This window comes from Mytilus californianus, unplaced genomic scaffold, assembly GCF_021869535.1.
Source record: "Mytilus californianus isolate M0D057914Y unplaced genomic scaffold, xbMytCali1.0.p SCAF_9, whole genome shotgun sequence".
Classification (NCBI taxonomy): domain Eukaryota; kingdom Metazoa; phylum Mollusca; class Bivalvia; order Mytilida; family Mytilidae; genus Mytilus; species Mytilus californianus.
Window position 1 is genome coordinate 89441397 of NW_026262745.1, and position 22836 is coordinate 89464232.

Consider the following 22836-nt stretch of genomic DNA (forward strand, 5'->3'; position numbering starts at 1 on the left):
CGTTAAACACCAATCAATCAAAATCCCTTCCCTAGAATATCAAATAGTCGTCCCTTAACATTTTTTGTCCGTGTAGTTCTTATATTTATCCAGCTTATCGTCATACAAGGATGTCCTATTAAGACTGTCATACCATAAAAACGTTTATAACACAGCTCACATTCCAATATATCTGCATTCATAAATTTATTAATGTCATTTAGACTAAACGACGCCATGTTTGTTATGTGCCTCTGCCGTTTAAACTACCTATCAAAAACGAAGAGGTGGAAGAGGGCCAGAAGATCTTCCCTATGCAAAAAAACAGAAATGGACCTCTTCTGGCTCACTACCGAAGAACAAAAAAACACGCCCCTGTTTCTTGTTGAAGACTGATTTACCCGGTACGTCTAAACACCACCTAGGCCGCCTTGGTGCACTAAGCTCTGAAAACTGCACTAAGCCCATGATGGAACAGTCATATAAGTACCAAGGTCATTCAGTATGATAATGTTGTAAATAAAGAGCATATATTTAAATTTTGGTGTAAATGTATTTAGAAATGAAAGAGTTATAAACATTTTACATGGCACGCGCCGACTTTTGTATAATGTGTCCAGTTATCATAGTGTTGATTGAATCCACCGAAGCTTGACGAGTTCATATAAACCAATACCAATATCTTTATTCCCATAACCATTGCAGATACATAGGTACAGAGAGAGTGCAAAATATGTACATGAATATGCATCTATTTACAAAACATATATACAATACAGTGGTTTCCAAATAATATACATTTTAGCTAGGAGGACCCACATGTTTATTTATACACTTTGTAAACTTACATAATCTTTTTAGCTCTGAATTTTTGTTTAATTTGCTCATCAATTTTCTAAACTTTAGTGTATTAACATAAGCCAAATAGTACTTATCAAGGTATAATTTTCTACTGTCGTTAAAAAATGGACATTCTAGCAGATAATGAAATTCGTCTCCAATGCTACCAATATTACAAAGATGACATTTTCTATCATTTCTATTAACATTATTCCACCTCCCTGTCTCTATTGAGAGTCTGTAGTTTGTGGTTCTATATCTACACAAAATAATACTTTCGTGCATATCCAACATATCAAAATATTTTTTTTCAAAATTTAATTCTAACTTAAAAATTCTATAATCTACTGATTATGTAGACTCTTGAAATTGTGTATTCCACAACTGTTTGTATTGGTCTTGTAATCGCAACTTTAGTGCATTTTTTAATCATATATCATTACCAAAACATTGAGAAATCCAAATATTTGAAAAACCACATGCATCCAATATATTTTTAACTTCACTCACAAAAAATGTACATACATTATTAACAGTAAATAGTGTTTTTAATAGTGTATATGCGATAGAAGATAACTTAGTCTCTTTAGCAGATACTAATTTACACCAATAAGATACTATTTTTAATTTAAAGGATATCTACCAAGTTCTCCGTATACCACATAGCTAGGTGTGGAATTTTCAGTTTCAAAAGAAGTTTACAGAATTTCTGATGGATTCTTTCTATAATTTCAACATCACCATGCCCCCAAATTTCACATCCATACAAAAGTATGGGTTTCACAACTTTATAGAAAAGATCTAAGTGACACTGAGTGGAAAGATTATGTATGCGGCCTGATTTCAACACCTTAAACATAGCTTGTGTGGCTTTTTCTGCTAGGTGTTTCTGTGCTATTTTAGTATTACCAGTTCTAGATAATAATATGCCCAAATAGTTAAATTCTTTTAATATTTTCAATGTCAGTGCCGTCTATAGCTATATAAAAATGTAAATTTGACGGCATTCTGCCTCTAGAAAAAATCATCACTTTAGTTAACTTTAAGCTTCCAAATATTACAGTATTCACTGAAAGAATCCAGCTGTTTCTGTAAATCATCAGCACTTTCTGCCAATAGTACTATGTCGTCTGAACTAAGGATATGAATGGAAAGGTTAAATATGCACCAAGATCGTAAATTAAGATTGATTATTATAATGCAAAAAAAAAAATATGTTCAAAGTTGGTTCGAAAATCTTAAGAGATTTAAAAGTTATCATAAAAAAGAAGATGTGGTATGATTGCCAATGATACAACTCTCCACAAGAGACCAAATGACACAGAAATTAACAACTATAGGTCACCGTACGGCCTTCAACAATGAGCAAAGTCCATACCGCACAGTCAGCTATAAAAGGCCCCGAAATGACAATGTAAAACAATTCAAACGAGAAAACTAACGGCCTAATTTATGTACAAAAAATGAACAAAAAACAAATATGTAACACATAAACAAACAACAACCACTGAATTACAGGCTCCTGACTTGGGACAGGCACATACATAAAGAATGTGGAGTTAAACATGTTAGCGGGATCCCAACCCTCCCCCTAACCTGGGACAGTGGTGTAACAGTACAACATAAGAACGAACTATAAAAATCAGTTGAAAGAGGCTTAACTCATCAGATGGATAAAAATACAAATACTACAAATACAAGTTAACATTTTTACGGGGCACGCGCTCTTCTTGTGTAATGTCTGATCACCTTGAAAATTGATCCAACCAATCTTTAACTGGTAAATTATGTTTCCTTGTTGCTAAGTAGTAATGATAAAAGGGCTGTTGATCTTTTCTTTGATGCTTTGTTAGAAAAAATATATTTGGAAAAAGTGATTGTTTAATTGCGCTAGTTGAAATAAAAACAGTGAAACAATAGAAATTGGCTTTTACTCAAAGACATATCTGATTTACCTATGGCGTTTTTGTCGTTTGGTTGCTGTCAAATTGAAGTTTATTCCACATCTCCTATAGTTTGAGTTCTGTTTGATTACTTTTATTACCGTCTCCTCGGAGACGGTATTAAGAGTTGAACGATGGACAGTCTGCGGGCTGAAGGCTTTCTTACTACCTAATTGGAAGATATTACTTACGCTGTCATAATTAAATTTCGTTCATTGGTTGGGACAATTCAAACCTAGTAAATGTCTTTTAATCCCGTAGAGTGTCGGATCTGAACTCTTTATTTTAGTAAATAGATTTGCCTGGTTACCAATCATGCATATCGGTACACAGGTAACACTTATCTATAAATAGCCAAATCTCCTGAAGATTTGTAAACACACACGTGATTATTTCATGTTACGTACATTTTATACGTGAAAACATAAGAAAACTTTTAGGAAAATGCCTTTTTCTTAGGTTATATTTATATATACTCAGTAAGATTTGATTTGATTTGATTTTTGGTGTTTTAACGCCACTTTGAAGCACCGCTTTTGGGCTATTTCGTGGCGGCCAGTTTTCATTGGTGGAGGAAGCCGGATCGCCGGGAGAAAACCACCGACCTTCGATAGGAAAACTGACAATCCTAGTCAATTAAGATTGGAGTCGAGTGCACCCGCACGAGCGGGGTTCGAACTCACAACCTCAGTGTTGACTGGCTAGTGATTACAGTAGTAACTACTTAGACCACTCGGCCACCGAGGCCCCCTACTCAGTAAGATAATCTAAAGGCAACACAAACATTTTAAAACGGAGATATCAAATAATTTCTGTTCGATTAATATTAATTTACACAAGAATTTTTATCTCAGGGGGCGGGGGCGGCGGCACTTCGACCTTTTTATGGCAGAGGTGAGCAGCTGAGACATCCAATACCCCACTCTTTATATATATATATATATATATATATATATATATATATATATATATATATATATATATGAACAAGTCTAAATTGAAAACAACGTTCAAACCTATGATTGCGTTGGATAAAAACCGCAATTTTTATACGTGTGCATGCAAAACAAATTTCTTGGTAGAGGGGTCTAAATACAGCACAAACAACATTTTCCAAAAGACCAAATGAGTGAAAAAGTATATTTTAACAAAACGCATTTGACTAGCAGGTCGAACAACTGATGTTCTTAAACCCTGCTGACTGCCATTGGCGATTGACAAATAAACGGATCACAAGATGTAACAATTAGATCTTATCATTAATTTATTACCAAACAGAAAACAATAAACTTGCGGAAAAGATGGTATACCGCAAACATGAGGTGCAAACATTTGTACACCATATCCGGATTTCGACAATTAATGTCTCTTCAGTGATGTTAGGAATCGAAACGGTATTTGGAAGGCCATATAATTTACCTCAATTTAGGATAGACTCTTGAATTTTGAAAGAGTCAAAATAGGATGAACGGATCATATAAGTCCGAAGGCAAATATAATACAAGCCCAAACGAAAAAATATAAACAAGTCTAAATTGAAAACAACGTTCAAACCCATGATTGCGTTGGATAAAACCCGCAATGTTTATACGTGTGCATGCAAAACAAATTTCTTGGTAGAGGGGTCTAAATACAGCACAAACAACATTTTCCAAAAGACCAAATGAGTGAAAAAGTATATTTTAACAAAACGCATTTGACTATATATATTGAATGATAAAAGAACATACATGCAGTTACCCTAGCTATCATATATTTTTTACAATACGTATATATACCTGCCGTGACATAGCTATCATTGTTACGTTATTTCATGGGGAGATACTAGTAAATAGATTTGACAAATATCTTAAACATTTACGAAAGTGATTTTAGAGACATATATACACAATCTCTGGTGATTTTAATTGCATCTGTAAAAAAATATCGACATCTGATTAGTTTCAGATTCAATCATCAACCTTGTCTTATATTTCACCTAAATTTCTCGACCTCATGCAATTTCATGAAGCTTCAAACAGTGACCTATCCCAGCGACTCATCCATTCCACTCATTACATAATAAGTGCCCCCACACACACCCCAAGATCGTTTGGCTGAGTTGGATGTTGTCTAGATCTACCTAGCTAGCTCTTCCTAGCAAGATATAGCAGAGGTTGAAGAACAGAAGACTAAAAATATATCTAAAAGGGAATATAAGAAGAGCAAAAAACTACTCTCAGACGATGTATGCTAACATATTTTAAGCAATGTTTAATTTCTATGAATGATTTTAAAGGAGATGTGAAGTATACATAATTAATTTAGACAGCAACCCAATTAAGCAACAAACAAAACGTGACAATTTACTTCTAAAGTTCAATCTACGGTCTTCTTCAATGGACATGTCATTACAACATTTTAAAGTTTTTTATCCTCCCAAGTCTAACTATAATATATAGAATAGTTGTGAATATGTGAGCCAAAATTAGTTCCTGTGAAAAAAGTTCCAGTGGAACAAATATCACAGGAAATATATTCTGGGAGAACTTTTTTCACAGATAATTTCTATATGATTTGTTCCATCTCTATAAAATAAGTTCAACAATTTACCTGGTGAAATAAGTTCTGGGTTTGTGAAATTTGTTCCTTACCTAGTGAAATAAGTTCAAGGTTTGTGAGATTTGTTCCTTACCTGGTGAAATAAGTTCCTTGTCTGTGAAATATGTTCCACTGGTTATACAAGTTATCTTTTATACTGAGCATTGTTATCAGTGAGCTTAAAGTTATAATTCAAGTTCATTATAAAAACATGTATTATATTGATAATGTAATAAATAAAAGGTGTAAACATCCAATATGGATTCTGTGGAGTATAGCAAAATGTTTAATTACATTATGCATACAAAAATATCCAAATGACAATAATTTAATGAGGCAGATAAGCGAAGAATAAGAAAAATCCGTCAGAAATTTGTTATAGATCAATCATTTATTTATGAATATTGCAATTCAACATATGTTACTTCATATCAGAATTTGTAGATAAACTGTTATCACAGAAATATGTCTCATCCTTTTGTAATTTTGATTATGCAAATGTTGAAATTAAAATAGCAATACTTTAACATGTTTCATAAGTTATGCAAATATTCAAAGTCAATGAACCATGACTGAGGTACATGGCTAAACAATTTCCATGTAAATGAGATGTGCCAAAGCTAATACAACTGCATACCAAATACCATTGAATTATTATAAGTCGTTCCCTTTAAACAAACCTAAACACAAACATTAACTTATAAACTATGTAAAAGTTTCAAAGTCAATGAACCATGAAGAGGGGGTGAGGCTATATAATATCCATGGAAACGATATTTGCAAATGCCAATAAATTTGCATACCAAATATCGTTTACTTAACATTAGCAGTTCATCTTAAACTGATCTAATCACAAACTAATACATGTAAACTAAGCAAAAGTTTCTTAGTCGATAGACAATGACTGAGGGGGCGGGGCCAAATATTCTCCATGGTAATGAGATGTGCTAATGCTTATACAACTGAATACCAATTAACATTTGCCTACCCTAAATGGTTCCCCTTGAACTGACCTAATCACAAACTAATACATGTTAACTTAGCAAAATTCTCAAAGTCAATAGACCATGACTAAGGGAGCCAAATAATCTCCATGGAAATAAGATATGCCAATGCTTATACAACTGCATACCAAATATCATTGACCTACCACTAGTTGTTCCCCATAAACTGACCTAATCACAAACTAATACATGTAAAGTAAGCAAAAGTTTCAAAGTCAATAGACCATGACTGAGGGGACAGGGCCAAATAATCTCCATGGAAATGAGATGTGCCAATGCTAATACAACTGCATACCAAATATGATTGACCTACCACTTGTGGTTCGCCATAAACTAGACCTAATCACAAACTAATACATTGTTGACGACGCCGCCGCCGCCGACGCCGGAAACAGCATACCTATGTCTCGCTTTTTGACTCCGTCAAGGCGAGACAAAAAATGAAATAGTGTGTTTTAAATATTTATCGCAGTTGTTAATAATAGTTGTGCATTTGTTTTTTAATCATATTATCTACGTACAATATATATGCTGACTTAATTTGAATTTCTCAAAGATTTACCTTATTTTGAACGTTGTCGTGTTGTTTAAAGACTTCAATGTTGAATATTAAACTTGTCAGGTACAACTATAGAATGTTTTGCTTGATATAAAGTTAATGCATCATGTTAATCTATAACACCCGGAACTTATTTAACATTTAGTAAAAAAATTAGTTCCGGAACAAATTTTACAGTGCTGGAACATATTTTCTTAAAATATATATTCCGGGTAAAAATTTTCGGTGATATAAATTCCGGTGGAACATATTTCCTATGAAATAAGTTCCAGCGGAACAAATGTCACGCCGGAACATTTTTTTTGTTACAAAAAATAATCTTAATAGCAAAAAATAATTCAGATATTACTTGGAACTGTGAGCAGGGTCAGGAACAAACTTCTAATGTTTGTTTTGAGGTTTATTGACTATTTATACTAGACATGCTAAATGAGAGAAAGAGAAAGAAAAGAAAATTATAAATTTAAAAGACGAAAATACTGTTGGCACTTTAAAAGATTATTCTTAATTGTATGTTTTCTACAAGAATTGTAAAAACAAGTATAAACATACATATACTATGATCATAAAACAAAAAGACATTTATATGTCAACATACGAACGGTCTCCCACAAAAGATTATGTCAATCCAGTATGTCAAGCTTTTAAGGGTAAGTATGATAAGGGCCTTATTCGTCACCCAACATTAAATGGTATAGTAAATAAATATGAAGATATGTACAAGTAAAACAATAACAAAAGATACAGTATCAAGCTGTATGCTTGATTAAGTTTTGGTCAAATTTGTTGATTCTCTTATGTTGATGGCCTCATAGTGAACTTAAAGTAGATTTGCAGAACTTATCACCTTCTTTATAACCAACGACGTCTATTATGATTTGAAAAAAAATGGCGGCGAAACTACTTTGTTTTCAGGCGCTTACAATAGGTCTTATATAACAAATTACCCGTCTCACGACTCTGAGTATTTTTCATCAAAAAATAAAATCATGAAGTCCAATAAAACCAAATAATCTGAAAAAAGAAACATTTAATTGTTAAGGATACTCATTATTCAAATATAGAAAAAGAGGCGTGGGGCATTCCACATTGCAGTCCAACTACAATGAATAGACAAAATCTTCATCGACAACAAAAATAACCATACATATATGAGAAGCTTTACATTTTAAGGATCATTTTTGAAAAGATGTGAGATACCGTTGGAAATATATTAATTGTGTTCTTATATGTTTAAATTTTACTACGTTTCACTCTCTATCAGGCATGGGGCGAATTACATTGCAATGTAATGCATTATATTACAATTACTTTGACCAAACCATGCATTATATTACAATTACAATTACATGCATTTATCAAAGTAATGCATTATATTACAATTACTTTTGCAAAGTAATGCCTTGAATTACACATTACATTTGAAAATTTTATTAGTGAATAGAAAAATTAAACATTTTGAAAAACAACTACATTTCACAAAAGATTATAGCATATGCAGTAACTGTTCCATGAATTGAATATAAGTATACATGTAAAAAGTCTATTTAATTTGACTTTTACAATTTTTAATTATTTTAACTTAATGTTGACTTTACTTTTATAAAAATATTTTTTGTTGTTTTTCTTTAAATTTTAAACGAAATATTTAATTACTGTGAATTACTTCCCTAATTATAAAATAAACATAGACCTTAATTAAAATTAACATATTCTTAATTAATCAAGAAATCTTAAATTTGGTTTAGTTAAAACTCCAACAATATGTTAAAGATGTAGTATGTGAAAAAAGTAATGACATGTAATGCCATATAATGCATGAAATTACACAACTTTTTGCTAAAGTAATGCATTATATTACAATTACATGTAATGCACAAATTGCTGCATTACACATTACATGCAATTACTTGGAAAAATGTAATGCATTACCATGCATTACAATTACAAATTTGCATTACCCCATGCCTGCTCTCTACACTTTTCGATGCCTATTATGAACGAAAAACTTTCAGGTGGAAGCGGCCATACTTTTCTAACACAAATAAACAAGCAAACAACCAAAGAAAAAGCCAACGAACAACTCCGATATCTGTTTGAAAAAAAATAATCGATAAAAAGACATTACCCCCAATTTCCAGTTTTAATACTTTCCCCCCAAAAAAATTGGTAAATCTAAAAAAAGGTATAAGCCTTTTATAATTTTTTGTTATCTACTACAATTTACGTACAATTTTGAACGAATTGAACTACAAAGAGAAAACATTTTCCACTTTCATCAGCTATGAGACGGCTAGCTTTTTAGAAAAGCTATTACTTGTTCAGTTTATAAGAATTCATAATTGAAAGGGTTATTTGCATGAGTATAGATCAATTGCTTTTCTTTCACCCAAGCCATGCATATACTCAGAGGACAAAAAGGATAAAAAAACTTGAACACAAGTACAGTATAAGTAAACTTTTTGAAAATAAAATAGTTCCCTACTTTACCATCTTACTATTTTATGACGTATTAGGACCTAAATTAAATAAATTTTTTTGCAAAGTTTTAAAATATCCAGTTACCTTTAAAGAATAATGATAAGATCCGAAATAAGGTAACTTTAAACTGTGAAGGAAAACATGTATATATGATGAATCGTTCTAAACACCAACCCTTTTACATAAGTCTTATAAAATAACCTTCTCATTATAAATTCTGATGTACGTATAGCACCTTTAACTAACAATTATAAGAAAGTTTAATTTAAGACCACTTAAATTCTAAATACTTATTTGTAAATATATCCAGTTCTTACTTAACTTATTCTTACACTTCAGCACATTATGAATATTATTTTTAAAATTTTATGATGACAATCCTATGAATTAGTTATAATATTAATTATTTAGTAATTATTATTGCCTAAATTCAGTCATCTGTACATAATTAAATGTTTCCTTATGTTCTAAGGTGTATATAGTTGCTACAATTATACCCTATGGGTAATGCTCCACAATTAATGGAGGAATATACAAGAAACTGAACTGAACTGAACTGATTAATCGTAGCATGGAAGTACTATATTCAATATAGTACTTCCATGGTCTTAATATCCATCCAATGCATAGTAATATTTCTTTTTCATCACTTTTTTTATTCTTAAATATAAGCGTTGTCTATTTCTATCTGACAAGCACACACATGGACTTTTTCATTTGTATAGAAAGTCCCTGGCCAACAATAGCAACAACGTCCTTTTGATGATCAATTCATTATAAAAAAAACTACTAAACTCTCTAAACTAAACTATGTGGACAGTGGGTCATCGCACACAGGTTTGTTTAACAAGACAGCTGATTGGATAAATGTGATAGATTGTCACGCCTACATTAAACTGTTGTCCAATCAAATGCCAGCAGAAACCTGTCAATAAAAAGGTTATTGCAAGCGTGGATAAGTTAGAGATTTGATTGTGTATTCGATATTTGAACAAAAAGATAGATAATCACTATTCGTTTAGAATTAAATTGCGAAGAAAGTGTTCGTGTAACAACCCTCCCCTTTTCCCGTTTTCGCCTTCTAATTTTTACACTTTCTTTTTTAACAGAAAAGTATTAAATATGAGCGTACTGCAAGTTTCTGAATTTTACAAGCATTCTATATAGCGACTTGTGATTTCGGGGAACGTCATATTTTCAAGATTTCACAGACCTCTGAAAAAGTTAGAACATACAAGTTTCATCTACCATTTGCAGAAAAAACAATACCAAATTATATTTGTAAATTGGAAGAGATTAAGAATTATAGTTTAATATCCGTACTAAAAATCGTCTGAAATATAACAAAACATATTTCTCTCTGCCTGAATGCAATCGAAAGCAAATTTTCATTTTATTCTTCATCTATTTGCAAAAGACGAAGAATTCTCCTTAAAACTGTAAATTATTAAACAGGCATACTAACTTTAAAGGATAAAATACAAGTTTGTACTACCATCCAAGGAAATAAGTGTTCCATAAAGTAACTAATCCTTAATTCACAACCGTCAAAACTCAGGACTCATTTTTGATATTTACCTGAGAGATCATAAAGGACATACATCTACCAAGAACTTATTATAACCAAAATGGCAAAAATGAAACAATATCTATTTTTTTTTTGGTAGACGAGTAGCAAATTGAATAAGGAAATGTTATTGAAAGAGAATTAAGATATATGATAATTTTTCCAAGCAAAGTGGCAAAAACATGCATATATAGAGTTACGTAGGTGCAAAACAAAACTATATATTAATAGTCAATTTCGACTATTTAATAAAGGATTATAGGTCGAACACGACACACGATTCTTGATTTCCAATGTACATGATTTAAAACCGTGTTTTTTCTTCTACAGATTGCATTTTGAAGAACACATGCTTGGCCATGATGGTTGAATGTTCAGCGTACAATATTACATAATATTCAGGATGATTTCAACGAAAAGCAAACGAAAAAGATTTATTTTTTTAAATCCGAGCATTCCTTAAATTCAACATTTAAAACCGTTTTGTTTTACGCAAAACATATAAAATTGAGAATGACTGATGTACTTTTTATTCTCTCTAACAATTAGGATTGGTAGTCCCGACAGCTTTCTCTCCATTAGTAAGGGAGGTCCTGGGTAAGGGAGGTCCTATTCTTAACAGTAAGCGAACACTGAAAAGTCACAGGACAAAAAGTCACAGGACAGGAAGTGACAATTGTTTAAGTATGTAAGAGAAATATCTTGAAAAATTACTTTGTATTACATATATTCTTTTTACAGTTTATGAAATTGTTCATTAGCCTTGGTAAATGAAGATTTATTAAATTTTAATCATGCAAATGATATAATATTTCTTAGCACCATGAAGCTGTTTAGGTACCAATCCACTTTGATAGTTTTTTTACTAAACAATTATTTGTTCATTTAATACATTTGTTTACAGAGTTGGTTTATATATACAATAGTTCAAGATACATACAAAATATATTTTTTTAAATAAGTAGTTTCTCTTTTTCAAAGAAAATAGTCTCAGAAACTGAATTGTGACCTTTCGTCTGTGACCTTTTGTCCACAAGCACGCATTATTTATGAGTAAAGTTGGAACAAAGGTCAATTTGGCTCTGATTCACAACAATTGTTCTCTTGTTAACATGACCTTTTTTGTCGACACGCGCTCGCCGTATCAGGCTAGAACAAACCAATGCATATCAATGTCACATGTGTCTTTTCCTCGACTGAATGTTATAACAATATTAATATTGAATACAATTGTAACGTAATGAATTGCATTTGATCCTAGTCCTAAGTTTAATTTTTGGTTGAATCAGTTGAACATCTAAGTGATCATCGATGTGTAATATTTGACACTGGACATTATTTTAGGAGCGATGCAATACAAATAATGTATTTCTATCAATCATTTACTTCAGTTAAAGACTTTTGAATGTAACAATATGGTACAAATCGATTTGATTTACTGAATTGCATATTTCTTTTTATCGAAATGAAAATATTATAAACTGCTCCCGGTTAATATAAATAAGAAGATGTGGTATGTGTGCCAAATAATCATCTCCATCCAAGTTACAAAGTATAAAACAATTATAGATTAAAAATACGGCCTCAACACGGAGCTTTGGCTCACACCGAACAGCAAGCTATAAGGGTCCCCAAAATGACTAGTGTAAAACAACTCAAAATGGAAAAACAAAGGTATAATCTATAAGTACAGTCATTTCGCTACGTTATTCTATAGCTTTTTGGTCAATTTCGAAAAAGCAAGTAAGCATCTCACTGTTTTTTAAATGAGAAGTAACGCTGGTGTTATAAAAAAAATCTGATACGAAACAGAAATATAAACCGTACACAAGATTTTATCAATCGTTGTTTGATATTTTTCTATATGATTTATTCTTGTATTAGTTCTTGCTAAAAAAAAACTTGATGATAAAAAAAAATCAAGAGAGGTATCGAAATCGGTCTTTATAGGTACCTAATGGTAAATATAAACTGTCAACTAAATTCTTAAAATATTCTTTATTCTTGTTGCATTTGTTTTTGAAAAAATAATGTTTTATTTGTCAATGTAATAATTTTACCCGGTAAATCCTTATATAAGATAAAACATGGAACTTTATTCATTTTACGTCCATAGATAAAACATCATAAGCGTTGCATGGGTAATTATTTAAATAGTTTATGACAACCCGTTTCGGTTGACTGCTTAGATAATCCGTTTATTGAAATGTAAATAACTTTCACCAAGCAACTGTCATCTATATAATACTTAAAAATTTAAAGTAAATTAGATACTTAGAATATATTTTTCTTGACAAATTTTATATGGATCAGAACTATTATTTTACATTAGAAACAAAAAATGTTTAAGAAAATTTCAGAACATCTTTGGGATATATTACTTATCATTATATCTTATCGGGCGGAATGAATAAATACAGGACTACTTTATGTCAGAAAGCACGACTGCAAAGTTTTAATGACTAACACATTTCCCGGTTAAGACAATTAATCTTTTCTTATATAACCAATTAAATGTTAAAAATTCTATCGGGAAAAAATGAATTGTACGTTTGCATACGTTATTTAATGAAATAGATATACAGTATTACATTAAAAGACCACAAAAGAATATCCTCCTAGCTATGCCGATTTTATTCATAAAGGGGAGTAACCCCTGATAAACACAGATAAAGTGTCGCTCGTTTTATTTAAAATATTTAAAATCTTAACACGACTGAACACGATCTTACAGCAACTAAACAGATTTTTTACCTTTGGTCTTATTTTATCTGAACGTGATCTAATCAAGTCTTATTTGAACGCTAGAAGAATCTGTCTTGTTTATCTTGACCCGACTGATCTGACTGAACACGATATATCGGAACAGAGTCTGAAAGTCTAAACCGGTCTTAACGTTTTTCCCTAGCAGTAAATCAAGGCGATTAAGACTTGATCAGACCAAAATGACCGTTTCAGACTTAAATCTTGCTACTAGTGTTAAGTAATAAATCTAAATGACAACAAATATTGTTCGAAGTAATTGACGTACATTAAAGTGACTGTTTTTATTGCGCATATGATTTGTAAATACACTTTTAAGTTGATATCGATAATCTTGTTTATAACTATATCTTATTTAACGTTTAAAAATTGTTTAAATGTTCACTTACATTCAATAAAATTCCAGTTTATCACTAGAACAGTATAACAACGACGCTAAAACTGTATTTGTTTGAACGTGTAATTCACAATATTCATATTTTCCTGTTATATATTGTATAAACAAATCGTAGATGCGGTTTTGGTACTTTTCCAAAGGTTAATCTCAAGGTTGATTTCAATTTGATAATTTGACTATTGCCTGAATTCATCTGTTTCATTTTTGTCAAGCCTTCGACTTTTGTCGAAAAAGCGAGATATAGCGATCCTATATTCCGTCGTCGGCGTCGTCGTCGTCGTCGTCGTTGTCGTCATCGTCGTCGGCGGCGGCGTCCACAAATATTCACTCTGTGGTTGAAGTTTTTGAAATTTTAATATCTTTCATAAACTAACCTGGTTTTCTACCAAACTTGGACAGAAGCTTGTTTATGATCATAAGATAGTATCCAGAAGTAAATTTTGTAAAGATTTTTCAGGTTTTTTCGTATTTTACTTATAAATGGACTTAGTTTTTCTTCCAGATAACATTACATACAGTCTAGAGTTAAAGTTTTTAAAACTTTTATTAGATTCATAAACTATTCTGGATTTTAACCAAACTTGGACAGAAGCTTCTTACAATCAAAAGATAGTATTGAGAGGAATATTTTTATTAATTTTTTTCCTCGGTTTTGTTGAGCCTGCGATTAACAGCAAAAGTAGGCGAGACACTGGGTTCCGCGAACCCTTGCAAATTTTGAACATTTGCGTCTTTTTCATAAAATATGAATACTATGCGATAAAATTACATTAAATCCCATAAAACAGAAATATGATTTTTGTAAGTTTCTATCCTCATTAGTCCATTTTTAGTAGTTGTTGGTCACTCAATAAAGCACTGTCTTCAATTGTTTATGATTTTCGTTCTCCATTTGTCACAGTACTGTGACGTGAATTTATATTTCTTTCCTTTTGGTCTAATACACTAGTAGCAAGATTTCAGTCTGAAACGGTCATTTTGGTCTGATCAAGTCTGAATCAACTGAATTTACCGCTAGGGAAAAACGTTAAGACTTTTTAAGACTTTCAGACGCTGTTCAGATATGTCGTGTTCAGTCCGTTCATTCATGTCAAGATAAACAAGACAGAAGGCTCTAGCTGTTAAACAAGATATGTTAAGACGGTTTTAGACGAATTCAGACCAAACATAAAAAGTAATGTTCAAAATTTTCAGATCGGGTTAAGATCCGTTTAGTGTGTCAGAATGATATTAGGAGTTACGCCCCTTCATGTGGATGATACATTTTAATTATAAAAAAATTACAATATAAATGCTAGAATGAAAAACGTATATTTTTAATAATTAAACATAAAATCATTGGTTGACGTTTTATTTCTGTTGGTCTTTTTTTAAGAGATTAGTGATTTTGTTTTGTTGAGGAAATAACTTATTCGCCTATAACTGTTTATGATTTTATTTTATTTTTTATTTTCTGATGTTAATTTATGTATTTATCTACTTATTCTTTGAAAAGAAGTAATTGCAAATTTTAAACATAACATTATCAAAAGAGAGAAAACACCTTATAAATTTCATGCGTCTGAAGCACGTTTCTGGATTTAACTTCATCGGGAACGATAAACGTAAATACAAATATGTTTTATGTCAGATAATTTATATCGTTAATTTCGTTATCTTTCGATACTTTCCTCTAAAACTTAATAATTACTTCGTGGCATTTAGTAATCATTCCCCGTGCGTGTTATTCTTTTTATATTTGGACAACCGTCTTCTTTTTTTTTTTTTTGCTTTTATTTCGTAGTGATGCGTAGTCACCAAGGCCGCATCAGGGAACCATGTCTCCGAGTGCAGTTAATATTCTGAAAACTGCACTTAGACCGTGACGAGACAATAAAACTATAAATAACATACCATCGGAAAGAAGAAGATGTTGATGGGAGGGGGCGGGGAGGAGGTTACAGAATAGAGAATGAGTGGCAATAAATATAAAGAATAGAGAAAATGGATAAAAAAAAATAAAGAATAGAGAATAATAAGGTGCTTGAATATAAAGAATTGATAATAATAGACAAAAAGTTTAAAGAATAGAGAAAATCGGCATAAAAAATTAAAGAATAAAGAACTAGAGGCTCTAAAGAGCCTGTGTCGCTCACCTTGGTCTATGTGCATATTAAACAATGGACACAGATGGATTCATGACAAAATTGTGTTTTGGTGATGGTGATGTGTTTGTAGATCTTACTTTACTGAACATTCTTGCTCCTTACTATTATCTCTATCTATAATGAACTTGGCCCAGTAGTTACAGTGGAAAATATTTTGTAAAAATTTACAAAAATTTACAAAATTTATGAAAATTGTAAAAAATTGACTATAAAGGGCAATAACTCCTTAAGGGGTCAATTGACAATTTTGGTCATGTTGACTTATTTGTAGATCTAACTTTGCTGTACATTATTGCTGTTTACAGTTTATCTCTATCTATAATAATATTCAAGATAATAACCAAAAGCTGCAAAATTTTCTTAAAATTACCAATTCAGGGGCAGCAACCCAACAACATGTTGCCTGATTGGTCTGAAAATTTCAGGGCAGATAGATCTTGACCTAATGAACAATTTTATACCATCAGATTTGCTCTAAATGCTTTGGTTTCAGAGATATGAGCCAAAAACTGCATTTTACCCTATGTATTATTTTTTTGCCATGTCGGCCATCTTGGTTTGCGGGCAGGGTCATCGGACACATTTTTTAAACTAGATACCCTAATGATGATTGTGGACAATTTTGGTTAAATTTGTCTTAGTAGTTTCTTCAGAGAAGATTTTTGCAAAAGATTACAAAAATTTACGAAAAATGGTTAAAAATTGACTATAAAGGGCAATAACTCCTTAAGGGGTCAACTGACCATTTTGGTCAAGTTGACTTATTTGTAGATCATACTTTGCTGAACATTATTGCTGTTTACAGTTTATCTCTATCTATAATAATATTCAAGATAATAACCAAAAACGGCAAAATTTCCTGAAAATTACCAATTCAGGGGCAGCAACCCAACAATGGGTTGTCTGATTCATCTGAAAATTTCAGGGCAGATAGATCTTGACCTGATAAACAATTTTACCCCATGTCAGATTTGCTCTTAATGCTTTGGTTTCAGAGATATAAGCCAAAATCTACATTTTACCCCCTATGTTCTATTTTTAGCCATGGCGGCCATCTTGGTTGGTTGGCGGGGTCATCGGACACATTTTTTAAACTAGATACCCCAATGATGATTGTGGCCAAGTTTGGTCAAATTTGGCCCGGTAGTTTCAGAGGAGAAGATTTTTGTAAAAGTTTACGGACGACGGACGACGGACGACGGACGCAGGACGACGGACGACGGACGCAAAGTGATGAGAAAAGCTCACTTGACCTTTCAGGTCAGGTGAGCTAAAAAAAGGACCCCCTCCAGATCCTCATAGAAGTTTTCGTTAAAACAATACAACCTAATTTAAGTTCAGCATCTAGTATATATCCTTGTAAATGCGTTAATCCTTTCTTTCATTTTAATAACAATTTTATTTAATATAAAATAATTATGTATTTATTTGTTTATTCAAGTTGCACTATAGCAAATAATTCTTCTTCGCCTTTTTCTTCCTATAATAGTAATAAATGTATTCGTTATTTAATATTTTCTGTCAATAAAGATTGAATTCGATGGCACGTGCCACTAATCAAAAATGATCCTTAAACTATCAAAAACTTGGCAATTACAATGGCTATTTCACAATTACATCATATGTACACCTGTCATGGTATCATAGCTCCGTTCATGTATGTGTAATTTAAGGTTCTGACACATTTTATAATACTAGTAGCTTCTTTCTGAACACTATTGACGACATTGTTAAAACTGCACGAACATATCACAAAACCGCAAATTTAGTGGTTAAAAAATAAACGATAATGACAAAAAAATAATTAAAAACTAAAAACAAAACAAAATTCTGTTGGAAGTAGCATATATTTACATGTATAAATTGTCTAGTGCTTTTATTACAGCGGTATACTTGTTTTATACACAGACCATATTCTGATCATATTCTATGCTAAGATATTGACAAGTCAGAAGTAAATATGTTAAAAGTCGTTTTAAATCAATTCATTTCACAGCTGAGGCAAATGTTCCTTCCCATTGTTGAATGGAGGTTAAATAAATATGAACAATAAAAAAGATGTATATTTCTTAGGCATGGAGCTAGGCATTTCTGAAGTATCTTTGATAGCATTTTTTTCCTATCAAAAATGTATGCTGGTATATATGTAACTCTAGGTGTTTACCTAAAATGTTATGTATATGTAAAAGTTTAATATTTTTTTTTTAATATTTGCCAAAAAAAAAACATTATCCGGAAAACCATATAATGGCGTTTTGTCCTTTAATTCTGTTTTTGTGATTTTCTAACCTACCTTCTAATTGATACGTTAATCCAAACAGTGCAAGTGTGTAATGCAAACATGCAAAATTCGGCTTTGGTGTATCATGTTAAAACAATACCCATAAATTATGATAATTTTCAATAATTTTAGATAAGATTATGCAAGGAAATGTGTTATTGTTTTCTATTTATCTAGCAAAATTGTATCTTTTTTTACACAAAGATGTCGATAAATAAATTTGATACCCTGCATTTATCATGCATTTCAATAGCATATTGTCAAATTGTTAAAAGATCTCCTCCTTAACAGGGAATCCGTTAGTATTGAAAGTCCCTGTCCTAAATTATTGAATTTGTCATTCTGCATTGACAATATTCAATTTATCTTGGTGTAAGTAATACGCACTCATTCGGGCTAACGCCCTTAATGTGTATCTAATACATATTATTTTCTCCCTCGTTTCACCCCTCCGATAATAAAGTTTTTTCTTAACTAGATATCGTAGAAAAACCAAACACAGTATAGGGTTGTGCGTTCGCTACAAGATCGCCTTGAATTTAACATGTTCAACATAAATATATACAATCAGCCATGCAAAAAGGCATAACATTTGTGTCAACTAATTCTGCCTCTTTAAAGGTCAAATGAAAGTTAGTCATTTCACTCTACTATGGAATGAAATGAATGAGAGAACTTTTGACGTGGTATAGTTATAATATAACTGTTCTTTATACTTAATATACTGAGTTTGTACTGCAAGCCGAAAAATCCACTTTGCTCTCTGGATGTCTCTTGGCTTTTGTTTTTGTTTTTGGTTTGTTTGCTATATTATTGACGTAAATAAAACCAACAACTCCTTTTATTCAGATATATAATTTGAGTTCTGTAAATTTCTAGACGTACGTAAGAATGAAAGACGAAAATGCAGGTTTCATAAATGGTCATCAAAGAGCGACACAATTAAAAACAAATAAAAATATAGTTATTACAGCTACAGTCATTTTTTTTTCTCTATTAAAACATATTTGATACTTTTTGCGCTATTGTCATATATCAAAAAAAATCTAACATTTCCATAAGCTTTCTGTGATTTCCCCGATTCACCATTATGATGTCATGCCACTTGCTATATGGATTCAGAAAACAAATTTACGAAATCTATGACCACACAATTGTAACTGTTCCTATCTTTATTAACAAAATTTAGTGTAAATATTTACAACTATAAAAATTAGTAACAGTGGTGGTCTATTCTGCCCGGAAAACAATGCGGACTAAATCTGTCTTCAGTGCACGTGGCGGATCCAGTCTTTTTAAATGGGGGTTCCCAACCAAGGATAAAGGGAGGGGATCCAACCGTATGTCCTTATTAACAATAGGGGGTCCAAAATCCACCCCCCCCCATCCGCCACTGTGTGTACCACTGACATTAAATTTTACAAATATGCAAATCGATACTTGTTCTGTTAGGACATTTTACAATTCTATATAATAGAAGTAGGTGAATTAAACAGCAGACATATTGGTTTTCTTGGTTTATTTAGAGGAATTGTCTACCCCCGATCAATAATCTCATTAAATTGTACAGATGTGCATACGTATTAGTCTAATATAATCTTTCATCTTATCAAATTTGAATCTCATGATTTTTGTAAAAAGGCGGAATTAAATTTCCAAAGTGATATTCAAACTTATTATTCAAAGACAAACTGACAACGCCATGGCAAAATAAAAAAAAGTCAAAATGACAAACTGTACAGATATGCTAACTTAGAATATATAGAACATACTTTATGACTTCATAACCATAGAAAGACAACGAAGGATCATATCATAAACAAAATTGTATTGAAAGGTCAATGATGAGAAAATTTTAACATTTGTTATACCTAGTACTTCATAATCTTTTTCTGAAAAGTTTTGTCGTCCTGAATATGCATGAAATGTTTGCCACTGGATGTTAAGCAACCAACAATCAATTAATCTTTTGCTCTAAAAAATTAATTAAACAATATAAGCCACAATTGTATCCATCACTTGGTGTCTGTTTAGGGGCCAGCTGAAGCACGCCTCCGGGTGCGGGATTTTCTCGCTGTGTTGAAGACCAATTGGTGGCCTTCAGCTGTTTTCTGCTCTGTGGTCGGGTTGATGTCACTTTGACACATGCATTCCCCATTTCCATTCTCAATTTTGAATAGTATAAAAAGTTGTTTTATTTAAAAGAGACTTTGAATAATAACTTTAAAACACAGTTATGTTATAATTGAACGAGTTCATAAAAACTAGAAATAAAGGACTATATATATACTGGAGTAAAACCAAAAGTTTGTTCCGACACTGGACTTGTAGGCAACGGCTCAGATGTACTTATTTATACTGGATAACCTATATGTGTGGTCATAAAAATTACAGACTAATTTCCTCTATGTAAACACAAGGAGATGTGGTATATTAAGAATTGCTTATGAATTTACAACTATCCGTAAAGTTCAAATGAGGTGGACGAAAGCCACCAGAGACAACCGTACGGCCTTCTAAAAACCATTCCGTTAAGTTGGCTAAAAACGGTCCCAACATGAAAAATATGAAATAATCAAACTCTGAGAAAACTAACGGATTTTACTCAGATCCATCCATCTTGACACCTCAAACATTCAAACACTATATAATGTTAAACCTAACTGACTCGCAATTTTATAATAAACAATAATTATGAACTTTTTAAAATAAGTTATCCATGGGGAATACTTAAAAAATCATCTTATTCACGATGTAAAAATGAATATTTAAAACTTTTCCGTTTTATGTTACCTGTGAAATGGCGCCAATGTAGTTTTATTTTTTTGGCGCAAATGAAAGATTGATTTTTTTTTCAAAATTGGCGCAAATGCAATGCACCCCCTCTTTGGAATCATTTAAAAAGGTAAAATTCACCTGTATTGGTATTGCTGGTGTATATTTGTCACACGTTCCATCTACAATATACGGAAATGACACGGCTGGGTATTGTAAAGTTACTGAAGGACGTTTAATGTCAAATTCATATCCCCGGGCGAAAACATGATTATTTACCGGTTTGTCAAAACGCCGTTTGTACACTTACCAAAGTGTATTGATCTTTCACGCTGTCTAGTCTAAGATTAAAAGTTTAGGCAATTTTTGTAGGTTTTTAAAGTGAACGGAAAATGAGCTTTGCAACAGTGTCTCTAACGATAAAAAAATAATGTGGTCCGTCAATATGACATATTACAGAGGCAGGTATAAATATTTGTAAAATTGGCTTAAATATTTCATTTAACAGCAATTTGTAGAACTGATTATTTTGATCCCTCGAATACGTGTAAAATAATGAGTATTTATATTATTTAGATTCTTTCATATAATTGTTTTTGTTTATTGTATTCACGAATTTTATATAAACTCATGACGTTTAGACCTTGACATTTCGTGTAGACACCTGGGGCACTATTTGATTTTTAAGAATAATCTTAAACTGCACAAAAATTCGTCAATGTTTGTCTCGAATATGATCAAAAAGGACATCTTGTTTATTCAATTTTTTTAAAGTAACCAAACTGGATTATTTTTGTATAAAGCAAAGATATCGGAAAGTTCTCAAAATCATTTTTCTCTGGTGGTCCTTGAAGAAAATCTTCTGTTCCTAACTATTATTTCTATTGCATAATTTCGATGGTCAAAACCTTCGGACCACCACTTTTCAAAAATTTTCATTGTATATGGATCTATATGCAAGTATATATATAATGTATACCAGACATTTCTCTGACTGTTTTTTCTTCTTTTTTTTTTAATAAATCCGTTGGTTGTGTACTGATTGATACTTCAGTCTTGGAGAACAAGATTTATTTCAGTACTATAGTTGTAATTAGCTTTGAGCAAACTTCCAGTAATTGCAAATACCCTTATTTCCCTGCTTTGTGTCTATTGTCTTAATGTAAGTTTTTTTTTGTGTGTCTCGTACCGATCTTTTGAGTTAATCTAATTGCAATTGATTTGTGCAGGTTGTTCTAATATTGTTCTGTTACACCACTGTCCCAGCCTCGGGGAGGGTTAAGCGCTCACAAACATGTTATTGTACTATTACACCACTGTCCCAGGTTAGGGGGCTGGTTGGGCCAGATCCCGCTAACATGTTTAACACCGCCACATTCTGTATGTATGCTCTGTCCAAAGTCAAAGTCAAATGTAATTCAGTGGTTGTCGTTTTTTGCTGTGTTACATATTTGTTTTTCGTTCATTTTTTTTTGTACATTAATTTGACCGTTAGTTTTCTCGTTTGAATTGTTTTACAT

At 31.8% G+C, this 22836-nt stretch overlaps 2 protein-coding genes across 2 annotated transcripts in view; both read right to left on the reverse strand.

The window, feature by feature from the left end:
- LOC127716019 (uncharacterized) overlaps window positions 1–5540 on the reverse strand; it is a 35284-nt gene extending 29744 nt beyond the window's left edge. The window contains exon 1 of the mRNA XM_052222143.1: window positions 5437–5540. Coding sequence (XP_052078103.1) covers window positions 5437–5507 — 71 coding nt within the window. The 5' untranslated portion in view covers window positions 5508–5540. The remainder of the gene's footprint in view (window positions 1–5436) is intronic.
- LOC127716018 (uncharacterized) overlaps window positions 1–14246 on the reverse strand; it is a 364497-nt gene extending 350251 nt beyond the window's left edge. The window contains exon 1 of the mRNA XM_052222140.1: window positions 14106–14246. The gene's annotated coding sequence lies outside the window, so the exon portion shown is untranslated. The remainder of the gene's footprint in view (window positions 1–14105) is intronic.
- Between the last annotated feature and the right edge of the window lie 8590 nt (window positions 14247–22836).